Source organism: Coregonus clupeaformis, chromosome 31 (genome assembly GCF_020615455.1).
Source record: "Coregonus clupeaformis isolate EN_2021a chromosome 31, ASM2061545v1, whole genome shotgun sequence".
Taxonomy (NCBI): Eukaryota; Metazoa; Chordata; class Actinopteri; order Salmoniformes; family Salmonidae; genus Coregonus; species Coregonus clupeaformis.
Window position 1 is genome coordinate 27,189,813 of NC_059222.1, and position 27,289 is coordinate 27,217,101.

The 27,289-nt window shown below is 43.1% G+C and overlaps 1 protein-coding gene across 2 annotated transcripts in view; it reads left to right on the plus strand.

The window, feature by feature from the left end:
- The window catches only part of LOC121547345 (cGMP-dependent protein kinase 1), a 179,432-nt gene that overhangs the window by 138,970 nt on the left and 13,173 nt on the right, over positions 1–27,289 (plus strand). For both annotated transcript variants that reach the window (XM_041858562.2, XM_041858559.2), the window contains exon 9: positions 9,035–9,109. In XM_041858562.2, coding sequence (XP_041714496.1) covers positions 9,035–9,109 — 75 coding nt within the window. The remainder of the gene's footprint in view (positions 1–9,034; positions 9,110–27,289) is intronic.

The window sequence follows — 27,289 nt, forward strand, 5'->3', positions numbered from 1 at the left end:
GCTGTGTAAGGGCTATTTTACCATTTACATTACATTTTACATTTTAGTCATTTAGCAGACGCTCTTATCCAGAGCGACTTACAGTTAGTGCATACATTATTTTATCGAACCCACAACCCTGGCGTTGCAAACGCCATGCTCTACCAACTGAGCTACATCCCCTGCCGGCCAAATCCCTCCCCTACCCTGGACGACACTGGGCCAATTGTGCGCGCCGCCCCATGGGTCTCCCGGTCGCGGTCGGCTACGACAGAGCCTGGATACGAACCAGGATCTCTAGTGGCACAGCTAGCACTGCGATGCAGTGCCTTAGACCACTGCGCCACTCGGGAGACACATGGCGATACAGACTATTATTGGGAAATAGGTTTATCTAAACTAAATATGAAGTGCACTTATTTTACTGAAAGGCAGTAGCAAACTAAATCATCTTCAAACCGGTGTGGTAGTTACGCCAAATCTGATTCTACCAAAGGCTTGAGTAAACTGTGTAGTCTACACACTGCCAACTCATTGGGGATTTTACCCGGGGATAGCCTAGGCAAAGACATGATGGATATGACTCCTGGGAGAGAGACATCACCTCCATAGTTCAACACAGTGACCTCACGTGCCTTCCCTACTAGAAAGAGACCCATGAATTAGGTTAATGTGAGAATGAGATGTAGTCCAGATTTGGCTCCCGTTGCAGATTGTGTGAACAAGGAATCCCATGATTATTTGGACAGATGTTTACACAGCCACCATGCAGTGGGAAACTAATATTTAAGGCCAAATAGGCCTAGACATATGGGTATATAGCTGGTTAGAGAACTACAATCCACAATAGCCTAACGTGACCTGCAACAAGACTGTTGGTAGAATGTTGACCAAACAGTTATGAAAGCCACGCCAATGAATGCCCCCTGTTCTGATGGGGTTCATGCAGTATCCAGTTTTATACTGTAACTAGCTAGCTACTTTGATATGATTTACTTGCAATAAGTAGCTAGTTACTCTTTCCAAATGAACTTACAGCAGCAAATGTGTCTTGTCTGTGGAGGCACCTTGTAATGTTTAAATGTAACATATGCAGTCAACATTATTGTTAGCCAGTTTAGTTAGCAGACTTGGCTAGCTATAAGGGTCTCTCTCTGGTTAGCTAAGATAGTTAGCTAAATCACAACAAGAACAGCAAGAAAATCTCTGCCAAGGCTAAACAGGTGTGGAATACTAGAAACAGCTAAAAAGTGTAATCACCGCTAACTTAACTAAATGTTACAAACCAACAAACGGTGGAAATAAAAAATGACTAGTTCCCTAACTAGCTAACAAAGCTAGCTAGTTAGCAATCATCGGATAGCCAACTAGCTAGTTACAGTAGATTCAACACAGGTAGCTATGGAAAACACTTCCAGTGTTATTTAGTCATCCTGCTAACGTTAGCTAGCTAGCTCCTCCTGATGATGAGCAATCAAATCCCCTTCACTGGGCCCCCAACTAATGAGCACAAGAGGCCATTGAAGAAGAAAGAGCACCATATCTGGACACCAGATCCCCATATCTAGAAACCATATCCCGCAACTTTCCACGTAACGAAAAAAAAAAAGCTAAAAGATCAAAAACTCACCTCGTATTAGCAAACAAAAACTACACAACAACAGAGTCCGTAGCACGGCGCCCATCTTTCTCCTTTTTTCGTCGCCCGCCTGCCGCTCCTCTTCAGCGCAGGGTTCGCATTGCCGTTGTCTTCCTTTACCGACTTGTTAAAGGTTGTAACAATATTGTGTTGTTTGTGGCTACAATGGAAGCGCCATTACTCTCAGCTCCATTCTACTACGCTGCTTCAGGCTCGGCGGCGCTGCGTAGTAGAAGAAGAAGGAGAGTGATGGAGTGCTGCATCAGATGACCTGGCCTCCACAATCCCCGACCTCAACCCAATTGAGATGGTTTGGGATGAGTCGGACAGCAGAGTGAAGGAAAAGCAGCCAACAAGTGGTCAGCATATGTGGGAACTCCTTCAAGACTGTTGGAAAAGCAGTCCAGGTGAAGCTGGTTGAGAGAATGCCAAGAGTCTGCAAATAAAGAAAAACCCTTGAATGAGTAGGTGTGTCCAAACTTTTGTATATCATAACATTACACCATACAAAGGGCATAGAGAAGGGTTCCTGTTTTGAATGACACGTAGCATGGTAAAACAGTGGGACTGGGAATGGAGCGCTGTGCACAGCATGGAAGACAGCCTGTACTCTCCTACTCCCCATCAGCGCTGTGTGGGTCTGGGTCTCTGTGTGTCTCTGTCAGAGCCAGAGGCAGGGCTAAAAAAAGGCAATCCCAGCGCAGCACACAAACGCTGGAGGCAAGAGAGGAACATTTGTTATTCGCTCTGCAGGAAATCCACCATTAATTTGATCACGTTGGCCGCCTGAAAGCTTTATGGCAGAGTGTATTAAAGAGGGCTTGTTTTGGCTGCCACGCTGCGCTCCCTCCGCCGTCATGCCGTTGTCGTGCACATAATGATGTGATCACTGTGGTGTATTGGGATTCTGGAAGTTTGTCTGAAATTGCACCCAATTCCCTATATAGTGCACTACTTTTGACCAGGGCCAATAGGGTAGTGCACTGTATAGAGAATAGGGTGCCATTTTGGATGCAGACCTGGTACCAAACATACGCTCGGACAGGGTGGTCAGGGAGAGTCAACTGAGTTGATTCAGTCTCCTCAGATGTGCTAATAGAGGGACATATATCAGGTTAAATGAGACAAGCCTAGTTTTTGGGCTTTGTCTGGCTCTTCACAGTGGCTTTTGTTAGTAGTGTAGTTTAGGAGTTGCATTTGCCCTGGCTGCTATAACTATCTGGCGTAGTCTATAAACTTTACGAAAAGTCTAGGCTATAAACTTTTGATCTCTTCTGCATTACTAATATCAATCACATTTATATGGCAAGTCAGCCTTATCCAGTGTGAGTGGACAGCTTATATATGGGCTTTTATAGGAGAGGCACACTAAGAATAAAACTTTAAATGGGTCAACTTGTGGTCTATATTTAGAGCAACACAGTTCACATTTCAAATACCCTTTTATTGGCTATCATGGGTCATATTTCCTGGATCATATCTGATGTTTTTGCAGTGGCCAAGTCATGAAATTATAATAAACTCCTTCAGTCTAGACATACATTTCACATAATGAGTTCATAACTGTCAGGAGGTTGTGACAGTTCTTGCCTAACCTCACTGGACATCAGTTATTCTCTAACACTTACCATATGTAATGTTGATTGTATGATTACTATTTCTGAAAACTATTTCATAAAAGATCCTTGTAAAGAGTTGTACCGGTCTGACACCTGAATCTAACCCCGGTGAAAGCAGATTGATAAACCTCAGAAATAGCTCCTGATGTCTATATTCATCTGTATCTGTGGTGATTATACAGTAGCTATGTCCTCAGAACCATGGGTTCACATGGCTCACCATCAGTCACACAGGAGTGTCAAAGGATGCTAAGTCATCCTCTGATTAAACATTTACCAGCACTGAGTTGATATTTCACCATCAATATCATTTTTATTTACTGGTAGTAGCTGGAAGGGAAGGAAAAATTGTGTGTGGAAGAGGGGGCTGGGGGGCATATGGGAGAGTGAGTATTCTGTTCTTGAACACGAGGTCGCCTCTCAGCGCCCGAGAGCCCAGACAGATGCTTTTCAGCATTGTTGCATGCTGGGAGAAAAAGCCCCAGAAGCATCACTCCACAGACTGAGCTCAGATGTGTCACATTTAAATGGCCGCTCCTGCAACCTGCCCCCTCTCACTGAAATACAGTGTGGTAATCAGACGCCTCTTAGCCCCTTGAATGGTTTCAGGCGCTTTGGAAACAGATGGCTAAAAACAGCACAGAAGGACCCTTAATGACAAAAACCTGCTCATGCTAAATGGGAAAAATTATCAATTTTGATGACGCTCATTCATAATCTGGTTATTTTTATATAATCAGACATTTGTCTACTACTCTAGCTAGTTTTCCTCTATAAGAGATAAGAGAAAGTCTCAGCTAGGATTTCAGGGTTTACCTGTCAGTAATTATTACATGGATTCTATTATGACATTTTGACAGTAATGTGTCATTACTTTCAAGTCGTCAACTCCATGCTAAAGTGTAAGTAAACAGTTTTATCAGAGCTTATGGTTTGTGGACAAACTCAAAGAAACAATAGAAGATTGGATCTAAAAGATACAATGATTTACCATACCTTGTCAGGTAAATACATTTGATTGCAGACAACCTGTCTACCTTGTTTACCTTGACAGTATCATTGATTACAATATTTATTCTTCAGAACAGCTAAGATCCATCATATTTTGTGCAAGACAGTAAATTTAGGATTGCCTTTTGAATGTTCAAAGTGTGCCAGCAGACATACATTCTTGATTTCGGTTAAAGAACAGAAATAAAACGTCAATTCAATCTAGTATGTTGCTTTTGGACAGTCAGATCTGTTGATTGTTTTAATGCATTTCCTCAATCAAACTAAGACAAACATGTCTGCTCTCCTCCCATGCATCTCATCAATGTGAGAGGTTTCATGAAAATGCTTTCATCAAAATGAGTTCTCGATAGCATAGAATAAAATCAATAAAATAGAATGTTATTTGTCACATGCTTCGTAAACAACAGATGTAGTCCCCTGTAGCTCAGTTGGTAGAGCATGGCGCTTGCAACGCCAGGGTTGTGGGTTCGTTTCCCACGGGGGGCCAGTATGAAAATGTATGCACTCACTAACTGTAAGTCGCTCTGGATAAGAGCGTCTGCTAAATGACTAAAATGTAATGTAGACTAACAGTGAAATGCTTACTTACGGGTCCTTTTTCAACAATGTAGAGTTAAAGATATTTAAAAAAAATTATTAATGTGGATAACGAATAACAATAACGAGTACTATCTGCACCGGATTATCTGCATTTACCCTTTTTGTACTCACTTTTTTTGTCTCATCACATATGCTGCTGCTACTGTTTATTATCTGTCACTCTATTCCTAGTTATACTGGATGTACATACCTACCTCAATTACCTCGTACCCCTGCACATCGACTCGGTACTGGTACCCTGTGTATATAGTCAAGCCATCGTTACTCATTGTGTTTATTATTATGGGTTTTAATTTTCTATTATTTCTCTATTTTCTTTCTCTCTGCATTGTTGGGAAGGGCCCATAAGTAAGCATTTCACTGTTTAGTCTACACCTGTTGTTTAAAAAGCATGTGACCGAATAAAATGTTTGATTTTTTTATATGATTTTGAGGAAAAATAACAGGGAGTACCAGTACCGAGTTGATGTGCAGGAGTACGAGGTAATTGAGGTAGTTATCTACATATAGGTAGGGGTAAAGTGACTAGGCAACAGGATATATAATAGACTGAGTTGTAGCAGCAGCGTATGTGGTGAGTGTGAAAGTGTGTGTGTGTGTGTGTGTGTGTGTGTGTGTGTGTGTGTGTGTGTGTGTAAAAGCAGTGACATTCAATACTGCCTTGCACACTCCTGCCTGCATCTAGCTTATATAGGGTGTAATCATTAGTCCAACAGTTGCAAACAAGAGTTTCTATTGGACAAATTCAGGTATGTTTGCTTCCGTTTAAGAAACATTTTTCAACAGCGGAATGAATACACCCCTGATCACGCGTAAACAGAGTTCACTCAACAGCCACGTTGTATTCCTTCTCTTCCCTTCGCTTGTGGACTTCAATGCACAATAAATCAGCTGTATGTGACCAGGCGAAAAAACCTTTCCAAGCCAAACCTCTACAAACAGCCTAGATCGTTGTCACCATATTAGCTAAAGTAACGTCATAGTCAGCATAGCTCATAGAACTAACGCGTTAGTAAACCCTCTACAATCATGCAGTAACGTTAGTGTACAGTCAGTAAGCCGTTACACCGGCAGGCCCCGGTGGCAAGAAATTAGTAATACCAAAAGCTTACCTTGACTTGGAAGAGTTTCAGTATTGTCTTGGAAAGTCATAGCCAGCTAGCTAACATAGCATCCCTCTGTTTGAGCAGGGTGATACTTAATTATATTTAGAACCGAATACTTTATTATTTTACTGGGGGACTTTCACTTTCACTTGAGTAACTTTCTATTAAGGTATCTACACTTTTACTCCACCACTGTCTCCCTATAGCCTGCCTCATCATCGTCGGTGATCAGTCCTACCACCGTTGTGTTGTCAGCAAACTTGATGATGGTGTTGGAGTCGTGCCCAGCCATGTAGTAGAGGGTGAACAGGGAGTACAGGAGAGGACTAGGCACAAACCCCTGAGTGGCCCCCCTATTGATGGTCAGTGTGGCGGATGTGTTGTTGCCTACCGCCACCGCCTAGGGGCGGAACATCAGGAAGATCCAGTTGCAGAGGGAGCTGTTCAGTCCCATGGTCCTGAGCTTGGTGATGAGCTTGGAGGGGACTATGGTGTTGAATGCTGAGATGTAGTCAATGAACAGCATTCTTACAAAGGTATTCCTTTTGTCCAGGTGGGTGAGGGCAGTGTGGAGTGCAATAGAGATTGTGTAATCTGTGGATCTGTTGGGGTGGTAAGCAAATTTTAGTCGGTCGAGGGTATCTGATAATGGAGTTGATGTGAGCCATGACCAGCCTTTCAAAGCATTTCATGGCTATAGATGTGAGTGCTACGGGGCGATAGTCATTTAGGCAGGTTAACTTGGCCTTCTTGCGCACAGGGACTTTGGTGGTCTGTTTGAAACAAGTTGGTATTACAGACCAGGTCAGGGATAGGTTGAAAATGTAATTGAAAACACTTGCCAGTTGGTCAGCGCATGCTCTGAGTACGCATCCTGGTATTCCGTCTGGCCCCGCGGCCGGGATTCCCCGTGGCTGGGATTCCCTTTGTAATCTGTGATAGTTTGCAAGCCCTTCCACATCCATCGAGCATCAGAGCCGGCGTAGTAGGATTCGATCTTAGTCCTGTATTGACGCTTGCCTGTTTGATGACTCGTCTGAGGTCATAGCGGGATTTCTTATAAGCGTCCGGATTAGTGTCCCGCTCCTTCAAAGCGGCAGCTCTAGCCTTTAGCTCAGTGCGGATGTTGCCTGTAATAAATTACTTCTGGTTGGGGTATGTACTTATGGTCACTGTGGGGATTCCGTCGTCGATGCACTTATAATCCTTTTACTGCAGTGGGCTAAATCAGGGTCACACAGAGTGTTTGTTGGTAGTCTTAAACAAAACCTCACACACATGGTTATGGACTTAAAAAAAGAAGACACCTGTACCATGTCAGATATGGTACAGATATAGAGTTAAAATGTATAACATTTTGAGTTTGCATCCCAATAGTACACTTTATATACATCACAGAAGATTGAAATATAACAAAACTGTTTGACATAGAAACACTGGATTTTCGTCAGGTTTTTTGAAATAATATTTATTATGAAATTATGAAAAATATTAATAACATTCCACCCATGAGGCCAAAGAGGGCGCTTTTGGTCATTGACTGCAGGAAAAGGCTACTGAAGCCGGTGACTGATGTGGTAAACGCCTCAATGTTATCGGATGAATCCCGGAACATATTCCAATCTGTGCTAGCGAAACAGTCCTGTAGCTTAGCATCCGCTTCATCGAACCACTTCTGTATTGAACATGTCACTGGTACTTCCAGTTTGAGTTTTGCTTGTAAGCAGGAAGCAGGAGGATGGAGTTATGGTCTGATTTGCCAAAGAAAGGGCGAGGGAGGGATTTCTATGCGTTTCTGTGTGTGTTGCTTCTAGTTGCACAGGTGACAAGCTCATAATAATCTGTGGCCACGAGAAATGCCACCTCTGAATGTTCATTTTCTTGTTTGCTTATGGCCCTATACAGCTTGTTGAGTGAGGTCTTAGTGCCAGCATCGGTTTGTGGTGGTAAATAGACAGCCACGAAAAATATAGATAAGTATGTAGTATGGTCTACAGCTTATTCTAACTCATGCGAGCAAAAACTCAAAACTTCCTTAACATTAGAGATTGCGCACAAGCTGTTGTTAACAAAGAGAAAAACACCTCCTCCCTTCGTCTTACCCGAGTCTACTGTTCCGGTCTTGACGATGCATAGAAAAACCAGCAAGATGTATATCCATGTCCTCGTTCAGCCACGACTGAGAAACATAGGATTTTTTGGGGGGGTCGCATTGATAGGATAGTCTTGAAATGGAGCTCATCCAGTTTGTTCTCCAGGGATTGCGTGTTCGCCAATAGAACAGAGGGCAATGGCAGTCTATTTACTCGCCGATATATTCTGGTCAGGATGCTGGCTCACCTGCCTCTCTTTCGCCGCCGCTTCCTCTTTCGTGTCCCGGGGATTAGGACCTTGGCCATAGTAATCAGAACGTCCAGAGCTGCCGACTTGTTGAAGTACAAAAATACGTCCATATCGAAGTTAGTGTTCTGATGTCCAGAAGCTGTTTTCGGTCATAGGAAGTTATGGGGGAGACATTATGTACAAAAAAAGTTAAGATTGGTCAGGAGCCCGTAAGACGGCTGCTATCCATTGCAGCGCCATCTTAGACTCTATGCATAGTCTCATAATAATAACTATCTAGTCTGTAGAGTGAGTCTTCTGAGATGGGTTATCATTAACACTTTAGTTGATTGGGAGGGAAAGCACCATTCAAAAACAGTATATTCTCAGTAGTAATACTTTATTTTACATTTTCAACTGAACATATGGTATGATTCATTTGAAACAGAAATAGAAGCCATCCTAACGTATTGCTCGTGATTTGCACTGATCTCACAGCACAAAGCTGAATGATGTTCACTGATTCTTAAACATTGTCTCAACATCATCATGTTAATATTAACTCACTCTACTAAAGGCACCTTTCCTAGACAGATTTTTGTGACAGATGTTTTTGATGATTTGCTGCCCTCCTGTGTCCTGTGCATTACTAATACTGAACTAAATGTGGATCTGTGATAATAACAGCATATGTGACCTGGTGTTCTGGGTGTTGAACAAGTTCATGATTATTGTTACTCTGTGATCTCTCTCAGCTCATTTAAACACTTGATTGGGGGCCTGGAAGATGTCTCAAACAAAGGGTATGAAGATGCAGGGGCCAAAGCCAAGTAAGTATCTCACTCTTTACACTCTTTATATACTATTGTACAACTCAAATTCAAAACTGCATTTTGTTATGAACTATATCACTCCTTTGCATTGATGCATGCATCACACACACAGACGTGCACACACCTTATTTGCTCTAAACACTCCTTACACCTGAATGCACACACACACACACACACACACACACAAATGTTTCAAACACACCTCATTACTGTAATACCAAACGACCCCCTGCTTTCCTCCACACACATTATACCCCTCACTAACACTAAACACCCCTAGCCATTGCAAAACCATTTTTTTCATGTTTTTTTCTTGATTGTTGTGGATATATTTTGCTTGATGAGGTTCTAGACTATGCATACAATTAATTAGTGTCTCATTTGATCTGCTCATTTGATCTCTGCTGCACTGGCTTTCGGGAAAGAGAAACTTTATCCAACCCAATGGCTTTGTTACATATCCTACCCTAGACCCTACTACAATTATTAAGCTCTGGGGTTTAGAATGCTTTCTTGATTTCCTGGTTGGTGGGAATATGTGGAATATGAAGAATCCATCTGATAATAGTGATTCAGTTTCAGTGGTTCTTCTTCAGCTTACATATTTAATTAGAAAATACACATTGGTTTGTATTTCACTGACCTTAGAACATATTTAAAATTGTGGAATAAACAACCTTGTAGCTGGTTAGTAAGTAGGATAACGATACATACTGATCCTTTTACCAGCACATATTGTTCGCATAACGGAGTTTGTAAACATTCCGCTGTCTGGTTTTTGCTGCTGAAGTATATCAAACAACAAACTGTATGTGGCATTTTTCATATTCGTTGGGATAATTTTGACCGTTGTTTTCATAAACTCAAAGCAGATATCTAGGTATTGAACAGCTCCTATGTTAAATGGAATGTGATTCATGTTTGTCATTGACGTGTGTAATTACGATCTAATGAGGGGTCTCAGACTTACGCCTATAGTCCAGATAATGCATGTGGTCTCAGAGAAGTCTGACTCGCATGGTCCCTAGAGCCATGCAAGAGCCCATCTGTCCCTAGCTGTACAGATGTCAGATCTTAACTTGATCGCTCTTGTCACAGAGAATTTTCCTGCTGCATCAGGAAATTCAAATAAGCCTCATGAGTCCCTGAAAAATAGCAGTTTTATTTCTCTCCATGTGGGGGCAGTCAAGTCATTGGGATCAGGGCTTGCTAGCAAAATAATTTTCTCTCTCTCGCTCGCTCATACGCTAGGCCTAGGTCCTATTACTGCAACATTCAAATGTACAAAAATGTATCTGAAATGCAGCCATACACATCAACAACCGTCATTTTATATAGCTTAATTAAACAAGATGGATATTGGTCTCCACTAGGCTATGACATACAAGTGTGAAGTATATCATAAGGTCAACAACAACAAAATATATTGTGGCCTGGGGTGGTCTAGCGGTTAGGGCCGCTGCCTTTAGCTTACACATATAGGCATACCGTTTTGGTGTGTGTTTGATTCTGGCCCACACCCTTATGGCACAAAGAACTCAATCCCCCCCGATTGACCTGATTTATTTACACATTTCAAATATGGCCAGTCTAGGGATATTTTACTTGATAAGAAATGACCATACCAGACACTTTTGAATAACATAAATAGGAAACAAATAAAATAACAACAATAGGCTACACCAACATTAGTTTCCGTTCATACAAAGTGTCGGGTAAATTGCCACAGTAGATTTGCCGTGGTAAACTGTGAAATACTTTATTTTTATTGTACGGAATGCTTACCAACCTTGAGGGCGAATATATATTGAAAGACTTTGATTGCATGCAGGACTAAGGTAATACCGACGTCATCTTTCAAGGAGCGGTAATGAGGTGACCAGTAATGGTTCTAATTGAGATCAGCTGTGCGGGGGAATTTAGCGAGTATTGATGGTTTAACGAGACATCAGCTGGCGATAATCTAGTGCCATCGATGGTTGCAATAGGCCCCTTGTTATTTGATTAAATTCCAATAGGCTACATTCTGTAGACTAACCATTAGCCTATCCATTGTCACATAATGAAAAGTGTGAAAACTGATAATAGGGTACAGTGTTTCCCTGGCTCAGTTGATCAGCTGATTTGGGCCATCAGTTGATTGACAGATGTAAGCCTACTGTAGAACGATAAAATTACCTCCAGTGTGGATGCTCTTCCATGTTTTATAATAGGCTATGTATAATTTGTCAATATACACTATACTGTATGTACAAATGTATGTGGACACCCCTTTAAATTAGTGGATTCGGCTATTTCAGCCACACCCGTTGCTGACAGGTTTATAACATCGAGCACACAGTCATGCAATCTCAATAGACAAACATTGGCAGTAGAATGGCCTTACATTAGGATGCCACCTTTCCAATAAGTCAGTTTGTCAAATTTCTGCCATGCTAGAGCTGCCCCGGTCAACTGTAAGTGCTGTTATTGTGAAGTGGAAACGTCTAGGAGAAACAACGGCTCAGCCGCGTACTGAAGCACGTAGCACGTAAAAATTGTCTGTCCTCAGTTGCAACACTCAATACCGAGTTCGAAACTGCTTCTTGAAGCTTCGTCAGCGCAAGATCTGTTCGTCGGGAGCTTCATGAAATGGGTTTCCATGGCCGAGCAGCCGCACACAAGCCTAAGATCACCATGCGCAATGCCAAGCGTGGGCTGGAGTGGTGTAAAGCTTGCTGCAATTGGACTCTGGAGCAGTGGAAACGTGTTCTCTGGAGTGATGAATCACGCTTCACCATCTGGCAGTCTGACGGACAAATCTGGGTTTGGCGGATGCCAGGAGAACGCTACCTAGACGAATGCATAGTGCCAACTGTAGAGTTTGGTGGGGGACGAATAATGATCTGGGGCTGTTTTTCATGGTTCGGGCTAGGCCCCTTAGTTCCAGTGAAGGGAAATCTTAAAGCTACAGCATACAATGACATTCTAGACAATTCTGTGATTCCAACTTTGTGGCAACAGTTTGAGGAAGGCCCTTTCCTGTTTTAGCATGACAATGCCCCCATGCACAAAGCGAGGTCCATACAGAAATGGTTTGTCGAGATCGGTGTGGAAGAACTTGACTGGCCTGCACAAAACCCTGACCTCAACCCCATCGAACACCTTTGGAATGAATTGGAACGCCGACTGCGAGCCAGGCCTAATCGCAAAAAACATTAGTGCCGACCTCACTAATGCTCGTGGCTGAATGGAAGCAAGTCCCCGCAGCAATGTTCCAACATCTAGTGGAAAACCTTCCCAGAAGAGTGGAGGCTGTTATAGCAGCAAAGGGGGGACCAACGCCATATTAATGCCCTTGATTTTGGAATGAGATGTTCGACGAGCAGGTGTCCACATACTTTTGATCATGTAGTGTAGTCCTGGTCTTTGGTGTGGATTGAGAGCCTGTTTTGTGTGGCTTTAATATTTCATTCCTTAAAGCTGTCAAGATGTTTCTGCATTTGAGCCTATCCAAAGACAAAATTATCAGACTATTCGTTTTACTTCTTGAAAACATTAAAATAAATGCAATTAACTTGTGGGCCTAATATAGACTCAGGCTGGTCTCTATATCACCCAGCACTGGGTACAAACAAAGGTTCAGAGCCAGAGCACGCTGCTTAGACCACTGCCTTACGACAGTTCACTATACTTTCACAAGCACTAAGAATACTATAAATACTGATGAAACATAGGCGCATAGTTTTAAATCATTTTGTTTTAAGCCTTCCCCAAACCATAGCCCTAACCTTAACCACTCAGAATTAATGCCTAAACTCTTAACCTTTGAGGTGTCTCTGAATTAACCCTGTAACCCCGCGGAATTAATGCGTAAAAAATAGACGTTCATCCATGAGTCAAAGGGCAGTGGGCTGGGTTCAGCAGTAGGTTCGGCAGCAGCTAGAAGGCCGGCGACGCCGAACGCCTGAGCTGGACAGGAGGGGGCGCCAAAGCGAAGGCTGATGTGACTGCATACTGATCACAAGTACATTGTTTGCTACAGCGTTTCACATTGGGAAGGTTTTTGAAAGAATGTTGGAGAAAAATAAAAAATCTGTTATAGCCTATAGCTAATGTAGTTACAGTACAACTTTTGTTGTCTAGTCTAGGGCTGTGATGGTAATTAAATAATGTAATGTAATTTTGTAATCATGTGTAGCTCAGTTGGTAGAGCATGGTGCTTGCAACGCTAGGGTTGTGGGTTCGATTCCCACAGGGGGGCAGTATGAAAAAATTTATGTATGCACTCACTAACTGTAAGTCGCTCTGGATAAGAGCGTCTGCTAAATGACTAAAATGTAAATGTTCAAACCCATGCCGACTCTGGCATATGTTTTTTTTTGTTTGTTTACCTTTATTTAACCAGGTAAGCCAGTTGAGAACAAGTTCTCATTTACAACTGCGACCTGACCAATATAAAGCAAAGCAGTGCGATAAAAACAACAACACAGAGTTACATATGGGGTAAACAAAACATAAAGTCAAAAATACAACAGAATATATATATATATATAAATATATATACAGAGTAGAGTGTTGGAGGCTATTTTGTAAATGACATCGCCGAAGTCAAGGATCGGTAGGATAGTCAGTTTTACGAGGGCATGTTTGGCAGCATGAGTGAAGGAAGCCGATTCTAGATTGGAGATTCTTAATGTCAGTATGGAAGGAGAGTTTACAGTCTAACCAGACACCTAGGTATTTGTAGTTGTCCACATACTCTAGGTCAGACCCGTCAAGAGTAGGAATTATAGTCGGGCGAGCGGGTGCCAGCAGCGTTCGATTGAAGAGCATGCATTTAGTTTTACTAGTGTTTAAGAGCAGTTGGAGGCTACTGAAGGAGTGTTGTATGGCATTGAAGCTCATTTGGAGGTTTGTTAACACAGTGTCCAATGAAGGGCCAGATGTATACAAAATGGTGTCGTCTGCGTAGAGGTGGATCTGAGAGTCACCAGCAGCAAGAGCAACATCATTGATATACATGGAGAAAAGAGTCGGCCCAATAATTGAACCCTGTGGCACCCCCATAGAGACTGCCATAGGTCCAGACAACAGGCCCTCCGATTTGACACATTTAACTCTATCTGAGAAGTAGTTGGTGAACCAGGCGATGCAGTCATTTGAGAAACCAAGGCTATTTAGTCTGCCAATAAGAATGCGGTGGTTGACAGAGTCGAAAGCCTTGGCCAGGTCGATGAAGACGGCTGCACAGTACTGTCTATTATCGATCGCGGTTATAATATCGTTTAGGACCTTGAGCGTGGCTGAGGTGCACCCATGACCAGCTCGGAAACCGGATTGCATAGCGGAGAAGGTACGGTGGGATTCGAAATGGTCGGTGATCTGTTTGTTAACTTGGCTTTCAAAAACTTTTGAAAGGCAGGGCAGGATGGATATAGGTCTGTAACAGTTTGGATCTAGAGTGTCACCCCCTTTGAAGAGGGGGATGACCGCGGCAGCTTTCAATCTCTGGGGATCTCAGACGTTACGTAAAGAGAGGTTGAACAGGCTAGTAATAGGGGTTGCGACAATTTCTGCGGCTAGTTTTAGAAAGAAAGGGTCCAGATTGTCTAGCCCAGCTGATTTGTAGGGGTCCAGATTTTGCAGCTCTTTCAGAACATCAGCTGTCTGAATTTGTGTGAAGGAGAAGCCGGGGGGGTGGCATGGGCAAGTTGCAGTGGAGGGTGCAGAGCTGGTGGCCGGGGTAGTGGTAGCCAGGTGGAAAGCATGGCCAGCCGTAGCAAAATGCTTGTTGAAAATCTCGATTATTGTAGATTTATCGGTGGTGAAAGTGTTTCCTAGCCTCAGTGCAGTGGGCAGCTGGGAGGAGGTGCTCTTATTCTCCATGGACTTTACAGTGTCCCAAAACTTTTTGGAGTTAGTGCTACAGGATGCAAATTTCTGTTTGAAAAAGCTAGCCTTTGCTTTCCTAACTGCTTGTGTATATTGGTTCCTAACTTCCCTGAAAAGTTGCATATCGCGGGGGCTATTTGATGCTAATGCAGTACGCCACAGGAAGTTTTTGTGCTGGTCAAGGACATTCAAGTCTGAGGAGAACCAGGGGCTATATCTGTTCTTAGTTCTGTATTTTTTGAATGGGGCATGTTTATTTAAGATTGAGAGGAAATTACTTTTAAAGAAGACTAAATCTGAGGAGAACCTTATCGATCGATATCCATCCAGGATACCTGGGCCAGGTCAATTAGGAAGGCCTGCTCGCTAAAGTGTTTTAGGGAGCATTTGACAGACGCAGGCAACATGGCAGTGATTGCTGAGATCCTGGTTGAAGACAGCGGAGGTGTATTTAGAGGGTAAATTAGTCAGGATGATATCTATGAGGGTGCCCATGTTTACGGATTTAGGGTTGTACCTGGTAGGTTCGTTGATAATTTGTGTGAGATTGAGGGCATCTAGTTTGGATTGTAGGATGGCCGGGGTGTTAAGCATATCCCAATTTAGGTCACCAAGCAGTACGAACTCTGAGGATAAATGGGGGGCAATCAATTCACATATGGTGTCCAGGGCACAGCTGGGGGCTGAGGGGGGTCTGTAGCAAGCGGCAACAGTGAGAGACTTATTTCTGGAAAGGTGGATTTTCAGAAGTAGAAGCTCAAACTGTTTGGGCACAGACCTGGATAGTATGATAGAGCTCTGCAGGCTCTACAGTAATCTCTACAGTAGATTGCAACTCCGCCCCCTTTGGCAGTTCTATCTAGACGGAAAATGTTGTAGTTGGGGATGGAAATTTCAGAATTTTTGGTGGCCTTCCTAAGCCAGGATTCAGACACTGCTAGAACATCAGGGTTGGCGGAGTATGCTAACGCAGTGAATAACTCAAACTTAGGAAGGAGGCTTCTGATGTTAACGTGCAGAAAACCAAGGCTTTTATGGTTACAGAAGTCAACAAATGATAGCTCCTGGGGAGTAGGAGTGATACTGGGGGCTGCAGGGCCTGGGTTAGCCTCTACATCACCAGAGGAACAGAGGAGGACTAGAATAAGGATACGGCTAAAGGCTTTAAGAACTGGTCTTCTAGTGCGTTGGGTACAGAGAATAAAGGGGGCAGATTTCCGGGCATTGTAGAAAAGATTCAGGGCATTGTGTACAGACAAGGATATGGAAGGATATGAGTACAGTGGAGGTAAACCTAAGCGTTGGGTAACAATGAAAGAGATAGCATCACTGGAGGCACCGATTGAGCTGGTCTCGGCGTGTATGGGGGGTGGAACAAAGGAACTACAGTGGGGGAAAAAGTATTTAGTCAGCCACCAATTGTGCAAGTTCTCCCACTTAAAAAGATGAGAGAGGCCTGTAATTTTCATCATAGGTACACGTCAACTATGACAAACAAATTGAGGAAAAAAAATCCAGAAAATCACATTGTAGGATTTTTTATGAATTTATTTGCAAATTATGGTGGAAAATAAGTATTTGGTCACCTACAAACAAGCAAGATTTCTGGCTCTCACAGACCTGTAACTTCTTTAAGAGGCTCCTCTGTCCTCCACTCGTTACCTGTATTAATGGCACCTGTTTGAACTTGTTATCAGTATAAAAGACACCTGTCCACAACCTCAAACAGTCACACTCCAAACTCCACTATGGCCAAGACCAAAAGAGCTGTCAAAGGACACCAGAAACAAAATTGTAGACCTGCACCAGGCTGGGAAGACTGAATCTGCAATAGGTAAGCAGCTTGGTTTGAAGAAATCAACTGTGGGAGCAATTATTAGGAAATGGAAGACATACAAGACCACTGATAATCTCCCTCGATCTGGGGCTCCACGCAAGATCTCACCCGTGGGGTCAAAATGATCACAAGAACGGTGAGCAAAAATCCCAGAACCACACAGGGGGACCTAGTGAATGACCTGCAGAGAGCTGGGACCAAAGTAACAAAGCCTACCATCAGTAACACACTACGCCGCCAGGGACTCAAATCCTGCAGTGCCAGATGTGTCCCCCTGCTTAAGCCAGTACATGTCCAGGCCCGTCTGAAGTTTGCTAGAGTGCATTTGGATGATCCAGAAGAGGATTGGGAGAATGTCATATGGTCAGATGAAACCAAAATAGAACTTTTTTGGTAAAAACTCAACTCGTCGTGTTTGGAGGACAAAGAATGCTGAGTTGCATCCAAAGAACACCATACCTACTGTGAAGCATGGGGGTGGAAACATCATGCTTTGGGGCTGTTTTTCTGCAAAGGGACCAGGAAGACTGATCCGTGTAAAGGAAAGAATGAATGGGGCCATGTATCGTGAGATTTTGAGTGAAAACCTCCTTCCATCAGCAAGGGAATTGAAGATGAAACGTGGCTGGGTCTTTCAGCATGACAATGATCCCAAACACACCGCCCGGGCAACGAAGGAGTGGCTTCGTAAGAAGCATTTCAAGGTCCTGGAGTGGCCTAGCCAGTCTCCAGATCTCAACCCCATAGAAAATCTTTGGAGGGAGTTGAAAGTCTGTGTTGCCCAGCGACAGCCCCAAAACATCACTGCTCTAGAGGAGATCTGCATGGAGGAATGGGCCAAAATACCAGCAACAGTGTGTGAAAACCTTGTGAAGACTTACAGAAAACGTTTGACCTGTGTCATTGCCAACAAAGGGTATATAACAAAGTATTGAGAAACTTATTTTCCACCATAATTTGCAAATAAATTCATAAAAAATCCTACAATGTGATTTTCTGGAATTTTTTTCTCATTTTGTCTGTCATAGTTGACGTGTACCTATGATGAAAATTACAGGCCTCTCTCATATTTTTAAGTGGGAGAACTTGCACAATTGGTGGCTGACTAAATACTTTTTTCCCCACTGTATTTGAGGCAGTTTGAGAGGGACTTGGGGTTCTACAGTGAAATTATATAATAAGAACTAACTGGAACAGCAATAGGCAAGGCATATTGACATGGGAGAGAGGCATAAAGCAATCACAGGTGTTATTAGAGAGAGCTAAGACAACAACTGGTAATGGCGATAAAGTTTGGGCTGAGGCTAAACAGATAAACAGGACAGGGTACCGTGTAAAGGAACAGTCCAGCAGGCATCAGCTGTGCAGCTGAGTGATCATAAGGTCCAGTGAACAGCAATATGTGAGTCCGAGAGCAGTTCGAATTGGTGCTTCAGCACAGCGAGCAGGAAGCACGGCTGTTTGCGTGTGCTAGCGGGCCGGGGCTAGCAGATGGATCTTCGTGGTCGTCGCAACGGGAAGCCTGTTGAAACCACAGACGATTACGTCGGCAGACCAGTCGTGATGGATCAGCAGGGCTCCGTGTCGACTCTAGGAGGTCCCGTCCGATTGACAAGAGAGGTAGATAGCCGGGAGATGTGCCTGACTCAAGGCTAGCTCAAGGCTGATTAGCCAACAACAACGTTAATATAGTCCAGGCTAGAGCTGGCTGGTAGGTAGTGCAGGCCACGGACAATGGAGAAAAGCCGCTAACCGTGGCTAATAGCAAGTAGCTAGTTAGCTGGTTAGCTGGCTACTCCCGTCCGGTAGACAGAGAGGTAGATAGCCGGGGCTAGCTCAAGGCTCAAGGCTAACTGGTGCTTCGGGGGCAGTGGTGATTAGCCTACAGCAACATCCATTCGACATCCATTCGGTTGCGGCTAGCTAGATCCGGTGTTAAGGTCCAGTGATTCAGTTATTCCGGCAGAAAATCCGATGTTCTGGGTGAAAATCGGTAACGGTGGCTAATAGCAAGTAGCTAGTTAGCTAGTTAGCTGGCTGGCTAGTTTCAACTTTAGATTCTAGATAGGTGAGTAAATAATAGAATCTGTTCCACATTGAGTGAGGCGGGTTGCAGGAAAGTGTATTTAGTAGAAGGATGAAAAGTGTGATAGGGAAATATATACTGTGATGTCACGAGAGGCTGTGTCCTGGAGGGACGTTACATCCCCCTGAGGTGGCTGCAAACCCAGACAGCTATGGCTCCATCTGCTGGTATGGTCGGGAACTCCACCCCTCTATGGCCAATCTTCCCACGCAGCTGAAACAAATGAGGAGCTGATGAGCTGAAGGTTTGGGAAGGGAAGAGACACAGTCTCCAACCTGGGCTCTCTGGAGGACAAGAGTGCTGCACGTCCACTTCCATGAGGAATATAAGGATTTGGAGATACTTACCTTTGGGAAATACTCACCTTGGGATATATGCACCTGTGGAAATACGTGTGGGACATTTGGAAGGACGTTTTGCTGGGTTGGCCACTAGCTGCAACGTGGGATACAGTAAGACTGGGGAAAAGTTATTTGAGCGAGGGAGAGTTATGATTTTGGATGTGGAAGAGACATCCCTGAACTGTTAACCCTTAAGAGCCACCAGAGAACAGAATTGTGTTATACTTTCGTTAGTTTCCCAAGACCTTTAATAAAATCCTTGTTTTGGTTGAACCTGGTCTCCTTGCACTACTTGAGCAATCCCGCTGAAAGCTGTGTAGCCTCTCGTGACATCACAATACGTAAAATACAAAAAATAAAATAAAAAAGAGAAAGAAAGAAAAACAAAAAACTGACTATTTACCTGGAGAACACGACCGCTCTGCTACGCCATCTTGGGTCATTGGCTCTAACCGCTGGACCAAACAGGCACTGAGGAAACCCATCATTTATTCTGTGTATTGCTTGCCTTCAACATATAATAAAACAACTGATCTAAAAAAACGTATTTTCCCTAACGAAAAATAAATCTACCCCCTAGAAATATGTCAATTTATAATAATACAGATAAAAATTCACACGAGATGCTCTGTAGCCTGCACGTAGCCTACATAAGGTACAATGTAGGTACTGTGCACATTTTATACAAACACCACTTCCAGCTGCCCCCTGGTGGAGATTCTAAATAGTTATTTTTATATTAAAATCCTTCTGCAGGTTTATTTTCCTACTGAAACAAAAGGGGTCAAATTAAGATTCTACATCTGTATGTGCGATGCCCTCCATCTACAGGGGCCTGTGTGTGTGTGTGTGTGTGTGTGTGTGTGTGTGTGTGTCAGACAGCATATTTCAGTCTATTATGTTGGCGTACTGTAGATCGTAGTGTATTGTATCACATGCCTTGCTTTCCACCTGGCTACCACTACCCCGGCCACCAACTCTGCACCCTCCGCTGCAACTTGCCCATGCCCCCCCCGCTTCTCCTTCACACAAATTCAGACAGCTGATGTTCTGAAAGAGCTGCAAAATCTGGACCCCTACAAATCAGCTGGGCTAGACAATCTGGACCCTTTCTTTCTAAAACTAGCCTCAGAAATTGTCGCAACCCCTATTATTAGCCTGTTCAACCTCTCTTTCGTAACGTCTGAGATCCCCAGAGATTGGAAAGCTGCCGCGGTCATCCCCCTCTTCAAAGGGGGTGACACTCTAGATCCAAACTGTTACAGACCTATATCCAGTATTTGAAAGCCAAGTTAACAAACAGATCACCAACCATTTCGAATCCCACCGTACCTTTTCCGCTATGCAATCCGGTTTCCGAGCTGGTCATGGGTGCACTTCAGCCACGCTCAAGGTCCTAAACGATATTATAACCGCGATCGATAATAGACAGTACTGTGCAGCCGTCTTCATCGACCTGGCCAAGGCTTTCGACTCTGTCAACCACCGCATTCTTATTGGCAGACTAAATAGCCTTGGTTTCTCAAATGACTGCCTCGCCTGGTTCACCAACTACTTCTCAGATAGAGTTAAATGTGTGAAATCGGAGGGCCTGTTGTCTGGACCTATGGCAGTCTCTATGGGGGTGCCACAGGGTTCAATTCTTGGGCAGACTCTTTTCTCCGTGTATATCAATGATGTCGCTCTTGCTGCTGGTGACTCTCAGATCCACCTCTACGCAGACGACACCATTTTGTATACATCTGGCCCTTCATTGGACACTGTGTTAACAAACCTCCAAACGAGCTTCAATGCCATACAACACTCCTTCAGTAGCCTCCAACTGCTCTTAAACACTAGTAAAACTAAATGCATGCTCTTCAATCGAACGCTGCTGGCACCCGCCCACCCGACTAGAATCACCACTCTGACGGGTCTGACCTAGAGTATGTGGACAACTACAAATACCTAGGTGTCTGGTTAGACTGTAAACTCTCCTTCCAGACTCACATTAAGAATCTCCAATCCAAAGTTAAATCTAGAATCGGCTTCCTATTTCGCAACAAAGCCTCCTTCACTCATGCTGCCAAACATGCCCTCGTAAAACTGACTATCCTACCGATCCTTGACTTCGGCGATGTCATTTACAAAATAGCCTCCAACACTCTACTCAGCAAATTGGATGTAGTCTATCACAGTGCCATCCGTTTTGTCTCCAAAGCCCCATACACTACCCACCACTGTGACTTGTACGCTTTTGTTGGCTGGTCCTCACTACATGTTCGTCGTCAAACCCACTGGCTCCAGGCCATCTATAAATCACTGCTAGGCAAATCCCCGCCATATCTTAGCTCATTGGTCACCATAGCAGCACCCACCCGTAGTCTGCGCTCCAGCAGGTATATCTCACTGGTCATTCCCAAAGCCAACACCTCCTTTGGCCGCCATTCCTTCCAGTTCTCTGCTGCCAATGACTGGAACGAATTGCAAAAATCTCTGAAGCTGGAGACTCTTATCTCCCTCACTAACTTTAAGCATCAGTTGTCAGAGCACCTTACCGATCACTGCACATGTACACAGCCCATCTGAAATTAGCCCACCCAACTACCTCATCCCTATATTGTTATTTATTTTGCTCTTTTGCACCCCAGTATCTCTATTTGCACATAATCTCTTGCACATCTAGCATTCCAGTGTTAATACTAATTGTAATTATTTTGCACTATAGCCTATTTATTGCCTTACCTCCATAACTTGCTACATTTGCACACACTGTATATATATTTTCTGTTGTATTTTATGACCTTATGTTTTTTTTACCCCATATGTAACTCTGTGTTGTTGTTTTTATCGCACTGCTTTGCTTTATCTTGACCAGGACGCAGTTGTAAATGAGAACTTGTTCTCAACTGGCTTACCTGGTTAAATAAAGGTGAAATTAAAAATAAATTTAGAAAATGCCTTATTCCCCTGCCATCTGCTGCATAATGTTACGACAGGACGGGTACAATTCATTTGTATTGTAGGCTAAAGCACTCTCTGTATTGCCTTTGTACCGTCATTTGAAAATGTTGCAAGTGCCCCCTCTAATGGTTAGTGATCCTTATTACAGGAGCTGCCTCATTGACGTCAAAGCCTGTCACACATGGGCAACTCCTACATTGAGATATATTTTTATTGACAATGAAACAGGCCATAGACTAGTAACTAAGGAAATATATCATTGTGCTCACCCCTCAAGATCCTTTTGTGATTCCTCTATCACTAGCAACTGTTGTTGTCGTGGTAGAGTAACAACCGTCACTGTTACTGTTGTGTGCATCTTGATGCATAATGTATTCACTATAGAGACAGACAGGCCTCTCATGCATTCGTCAGTCCTCTTGCATATGAATGGGCTGGAGTATAGAGAACACGTAATTCACGGTTCGGTTGGGTCAATGAAATATACATACTCACAATAATGTGTGTGCAATGACTAAGTAAACAGACCAGACTCTATTTGTATCCATGGGTTCTACTGACATTCATTATTTAGTAAAAGACCTGTAGGCCTAGTTGTTAAAATGGGCTTTGTGCTGTTTCTGGGAAATCAAACTCTATTTTAGGTTTTCTGATTTATGAGGAGCACACAAAAACTTCTAAAATAAAGCCTTATCTGAAGGAAACAACAGGAGAGGAAATCATTCATTTCCTCGTTTTGGGGTCTGGAGTTAAGATTAATTTCCAAAAAATATATACAATTTGCAGTCGTGGTAGCAAGCGTTTCCCATGTTAAATAAGCGTAGTTGTCAATGATGTATTATGTTGTCTTCATAACATTGACATCTACAGTAGAAAAGTAAATATGTCAACAAACTGATGTCAAGCCACGAGTTGACAGATTTTCCATGTAGAGTAATACACTCGCTACTACTACAGCTCCAGCAATCCCATCAGTCAGCCCACAGATCAGGATCCTAAGCCTACTGCTGGCTCTATGTCCCTGGCCTGTAGGCTACTGTGCCCTCTCCGGGCTCTCCGGGGTCACCCCGGCGGAACAGGGCTTATGTTTATAAACCTTAGAGGGTGGGAGAGCTCCTGGACAGCTGTTTCAGCTAGGTCACTCTAAACACATGTTGTTTTTCTGTGGACAGTCGGTGGTAGGGGGTATAAACAGCTTCTATATGTGGCAACACACTCTTAGGTGCCATCTAGAACCTTAAAGGGTTATTCGGCTATCCCCATAGGAGAACCCTTTTTGGTTGCAGGTAGAACCCTTTTGGGTTTTACATGGACCCCAAAAAGGTTATACCTGGAACCAAAAAGGGCTAACCTATGGGGACTGCCGAAAAAAAAACTTTTGGAACCCTTTTTTCTGAAGACGATGTCACACGAAGCAATCTGGATGCAATTGATGTTGCTTGAAACAAAGTTGCATCTGGGTTGCTCCACGTGTCTGCGACAGAAGAGACATGGGAAATGTATAAAAAATTTGAGACATCATGTCTAGTCATGGTTTATGTACATGGTCTGGCAGTCAATAAATAGCATTTTATAAGTGAATCCAGACCTTTCGCTGTCCAGTTTCAACTGAAATTGCCAACATGAACTGCACCAGCTAGCTAGCTTATCTGTCGCTAGCTTGGTTAACTAACGTTAGCTAGCTAGCTTGGTTTAAAAAAAAGGCAAATAGGCAACGTTTTGGCTAGCTAGCTAAATTGTACATCCAGCATTTCGTCTATATCAATGCTGTTGCAATTACCAATCGGTTTGATAAACAAATAATTTATGAAACCAAAATGTGATGTAGGACAGGATTGGATGTTGCATGCAATTTCAATTTTGTTTGAATTGCGTTGTGTATCAGCAAAGTTGCATGAGACAACATCATTTGCAACATACATTTCAAATTGCTACGTGTGACACAGGCTTAAGAGTGCAGGGCAGCCAGGCCAGAAGCACTGACCTTGCGGTTTCCACGTGTGTGTGATTGACTTCTCAAGGATAGAGAGCTCTTAAACTCATTTCAGTCTCCCTGTTTTGTTTACATTTCAGTCATTTAGCAGACGCTCTTATCCAGAGCGACTTACAGTTAGTGAGTGCATACATTTATGTATTTTTTTTTCATACTGGTCCCCCGTGGGAAATGAACCCACAACCCTGCCGTTGCAAACGCCATGCTCTACCAACTGAGCTACACAGGACTTGTAGAGATGTTTCCTACTGTCTTGATTTTACCTCTTGATTTCTATGAGCCTAATTAAACTTTTCATGATGTTTTCTTATTTTATAATCACGTTCTTTAAGAGAGCGGTACAATTGTCTTCAAAAAGTATCATTTCTAATACCTGATCAACTCATTGACGTTATCTGTAATGTTATCGGTAAATCAAAAGGGTGTGTGACCTGTTGACTGCTGAAATACTATATTGAGAGACACTTATGTAAGAGGAGTTTATTTTTGTGCCTTTAGTTCTAGCCTAGGCAGTGTCTCTTTGACAGCTCAAGAATAGTACCAGTGCATTCACAAGGTTGATTATGTTTTGGAACAATGACAAGAAACCATATATTGTAAATGGTGCACTGAGGTACCTCAGTTCCAAATAAGGAATAGGCTACTTTATATGGATATAGTGGAGTCATGTAGCCTCGCATTGGGCTGAATCCTGATATTTTGTGTAACTCAGGCTTTTGCATAAAAGTTAGTATTTGGCCCATTTTGCCGGATGAACAGAATGTATATTGCAAAAACAATTAGACAAAAAATGTGCAATGCATTATTTGTCCCAGATGTTGTGTTTTAGTTACACCTACATTGACCATGTTCAACCTAAAAGACAACCATACTTGAATGTTACCGCTGTTCTTGTGGACATGAGTTACGTGAAACGAGCCCACCCACAGATCACGAGGTGCCATTACTGCCATATGACTGGCAGGGAACAAAGATGAGATTGTTGGCAGGTCAGCGCAGTAGGAAAGCATTTATGTTTGACTGTTAGACCTCGTGCTTAGCTCTGAGAATGGAATCAGGAACCAGAAGAATCCCAAATACAAGGCCATGACATTTACGGCTACACGATCACAACACAACTGCACATATATGGAGCTGTATTAGCTGTAGAGTATTCATTTAATGGTGGCAAAGCTGCAATATGTAACTTTTTGGGCGACCCGACCAAATTCACATAGAAATGTGATGTATAGATCTGTCATTCTCATTGAAAGCAATTCTAAGAAGCGGTAGATCTCTTCTATATGCGCTATTTCTATGCTTCCCATTCTTAAGTTTAGTTTTTGCGTCATTTACTTTCAGTTTTGTACACCAGCTTCAAACAGCTGAAAATACAATATTATTGGTTAAGGAAAATATATTTCACAGTGGTTTAGATGGTACAATGATTTTCTACACTACGTGCATGTTTTGTCACATGTTTTGTCACAGGGCGGCAGGTATCTTAGTGGTTAAGAGCGTTGTGCCAGTAACCGAAAGGTCACAGGTTCTAATCCCCGAGCCGACTAGGTGAAAAATCTGTTGATGTGCCCTTGAGCAAGGCACTTAACCCTAATTGCTCCTGTAAGTCGCTCTGGATAAGAGTGTCTGCTAAATTAATTAAATGTAAACTGAAATTAGGCGAACTATTCGAATTTCAGCAACCAGGGAATGGTGTAGTGATTTCTGCATAGTGCAGCTTTAATATTAGTTTAATAGAAAATTACAAGTACATCGTTTGAGTCAAATAGTTTAAGATCATAAGAAGTTCACAACATCAAAGGATGCGCGATTTGTGAACACGTGCATTCTTAAAATATAAGATGCAAGGTAGCCGAAATGAATGAAACACAATGCGACAAGGATAACGCCAAGTCTTCAGGTCAAGGGGACGTAATCGTGTCAAATTACCGCATTGTGCATTAACACCTGGCAGCCCACTTCTATCAGGATCATTTCTGGTCATCTCTGCCTCTGTGGTGGCTGTATTGTGATACAGATGGGGGTCAAACCCCTATGGGTCGGTCTTAGTTGTGCATTGACCCCTGAGGTGAGCGGCCTCATCCAGCCCCAGGTTGGGATTTAGCAGATATTTTGACAGCTGCCACGGCAGCAATAGTGCAGATATTGAAAGTAGTCATGTCAGAATGGAGGAATGTGACTGTTGTGTCGTGAGCACGCTTTTCAGCAGTAGCTCTGGTATTTTGAGGGGCCGGGGGCAGTATCCTAGAGAAATTTGATTGGATAGGAAGGATTTTTTTTTCAACCTAAGTTTTTACATGTGTGTCTCATAACAGGACATTGTGTAGCTATAGAATCCATTATCCATACGGTGCAATGTGGTTTGAAGACACGTCTTTTCTAGCACCTGGCAAGCATTGTAGGCTCTATGGCGTTGTGTATAGTCTTGTACACTTACATAAGAAAGTCACTTGATTTAAGCTAGTAGGCTACTATGCCTCATATAATAATAATAATAATATGCCATTTAGCAGACGCTTTTATCCAAAGCGACTTACAGTCATGCGTGCATACATTTTTGATTTTTTTGTGTGTATGCGTGGTCCCGGGGATCGAACCCACTACCTTGGCATTACAAGCGCCGTGCTCTACCAGCTGAGCTACAGAGGACCACTCATATGGGCTGTGAAACAAAATACATATGGTTTAAGTGTCTAGAACTCAATCAGATTTTTACATTCACAGTCCTGCTTTATGAGAAGGTCACTGTTAACCTAAACGTCCTTACTGCTTCTCAAAGTCATGGGCTACCCTGGGACAGACGAATGGGACTGAAGAACGACCTAGTGGAAAATCACCACAACGTTGAGGCCACTGGAGGCATCCCTCAGCATAGCTTCTGTCAGCAGCTCACCAATTACATCATGTGACACCCCATCTGTAAACTTTTTCCTCTTAAGGCCTCGAGAGAGTTGGTTGATGGAATGGACTCCACGACAAGTCAGGTGGCCACAAATGAGGGGGTGGGGGAGATTTGTGCTTAAATCAAATCAAATGTTATTTGTCACATGCGCCGAATACAACAGGTGTAGACCTTACTGTGAAATGCTTACTTACAATTCCC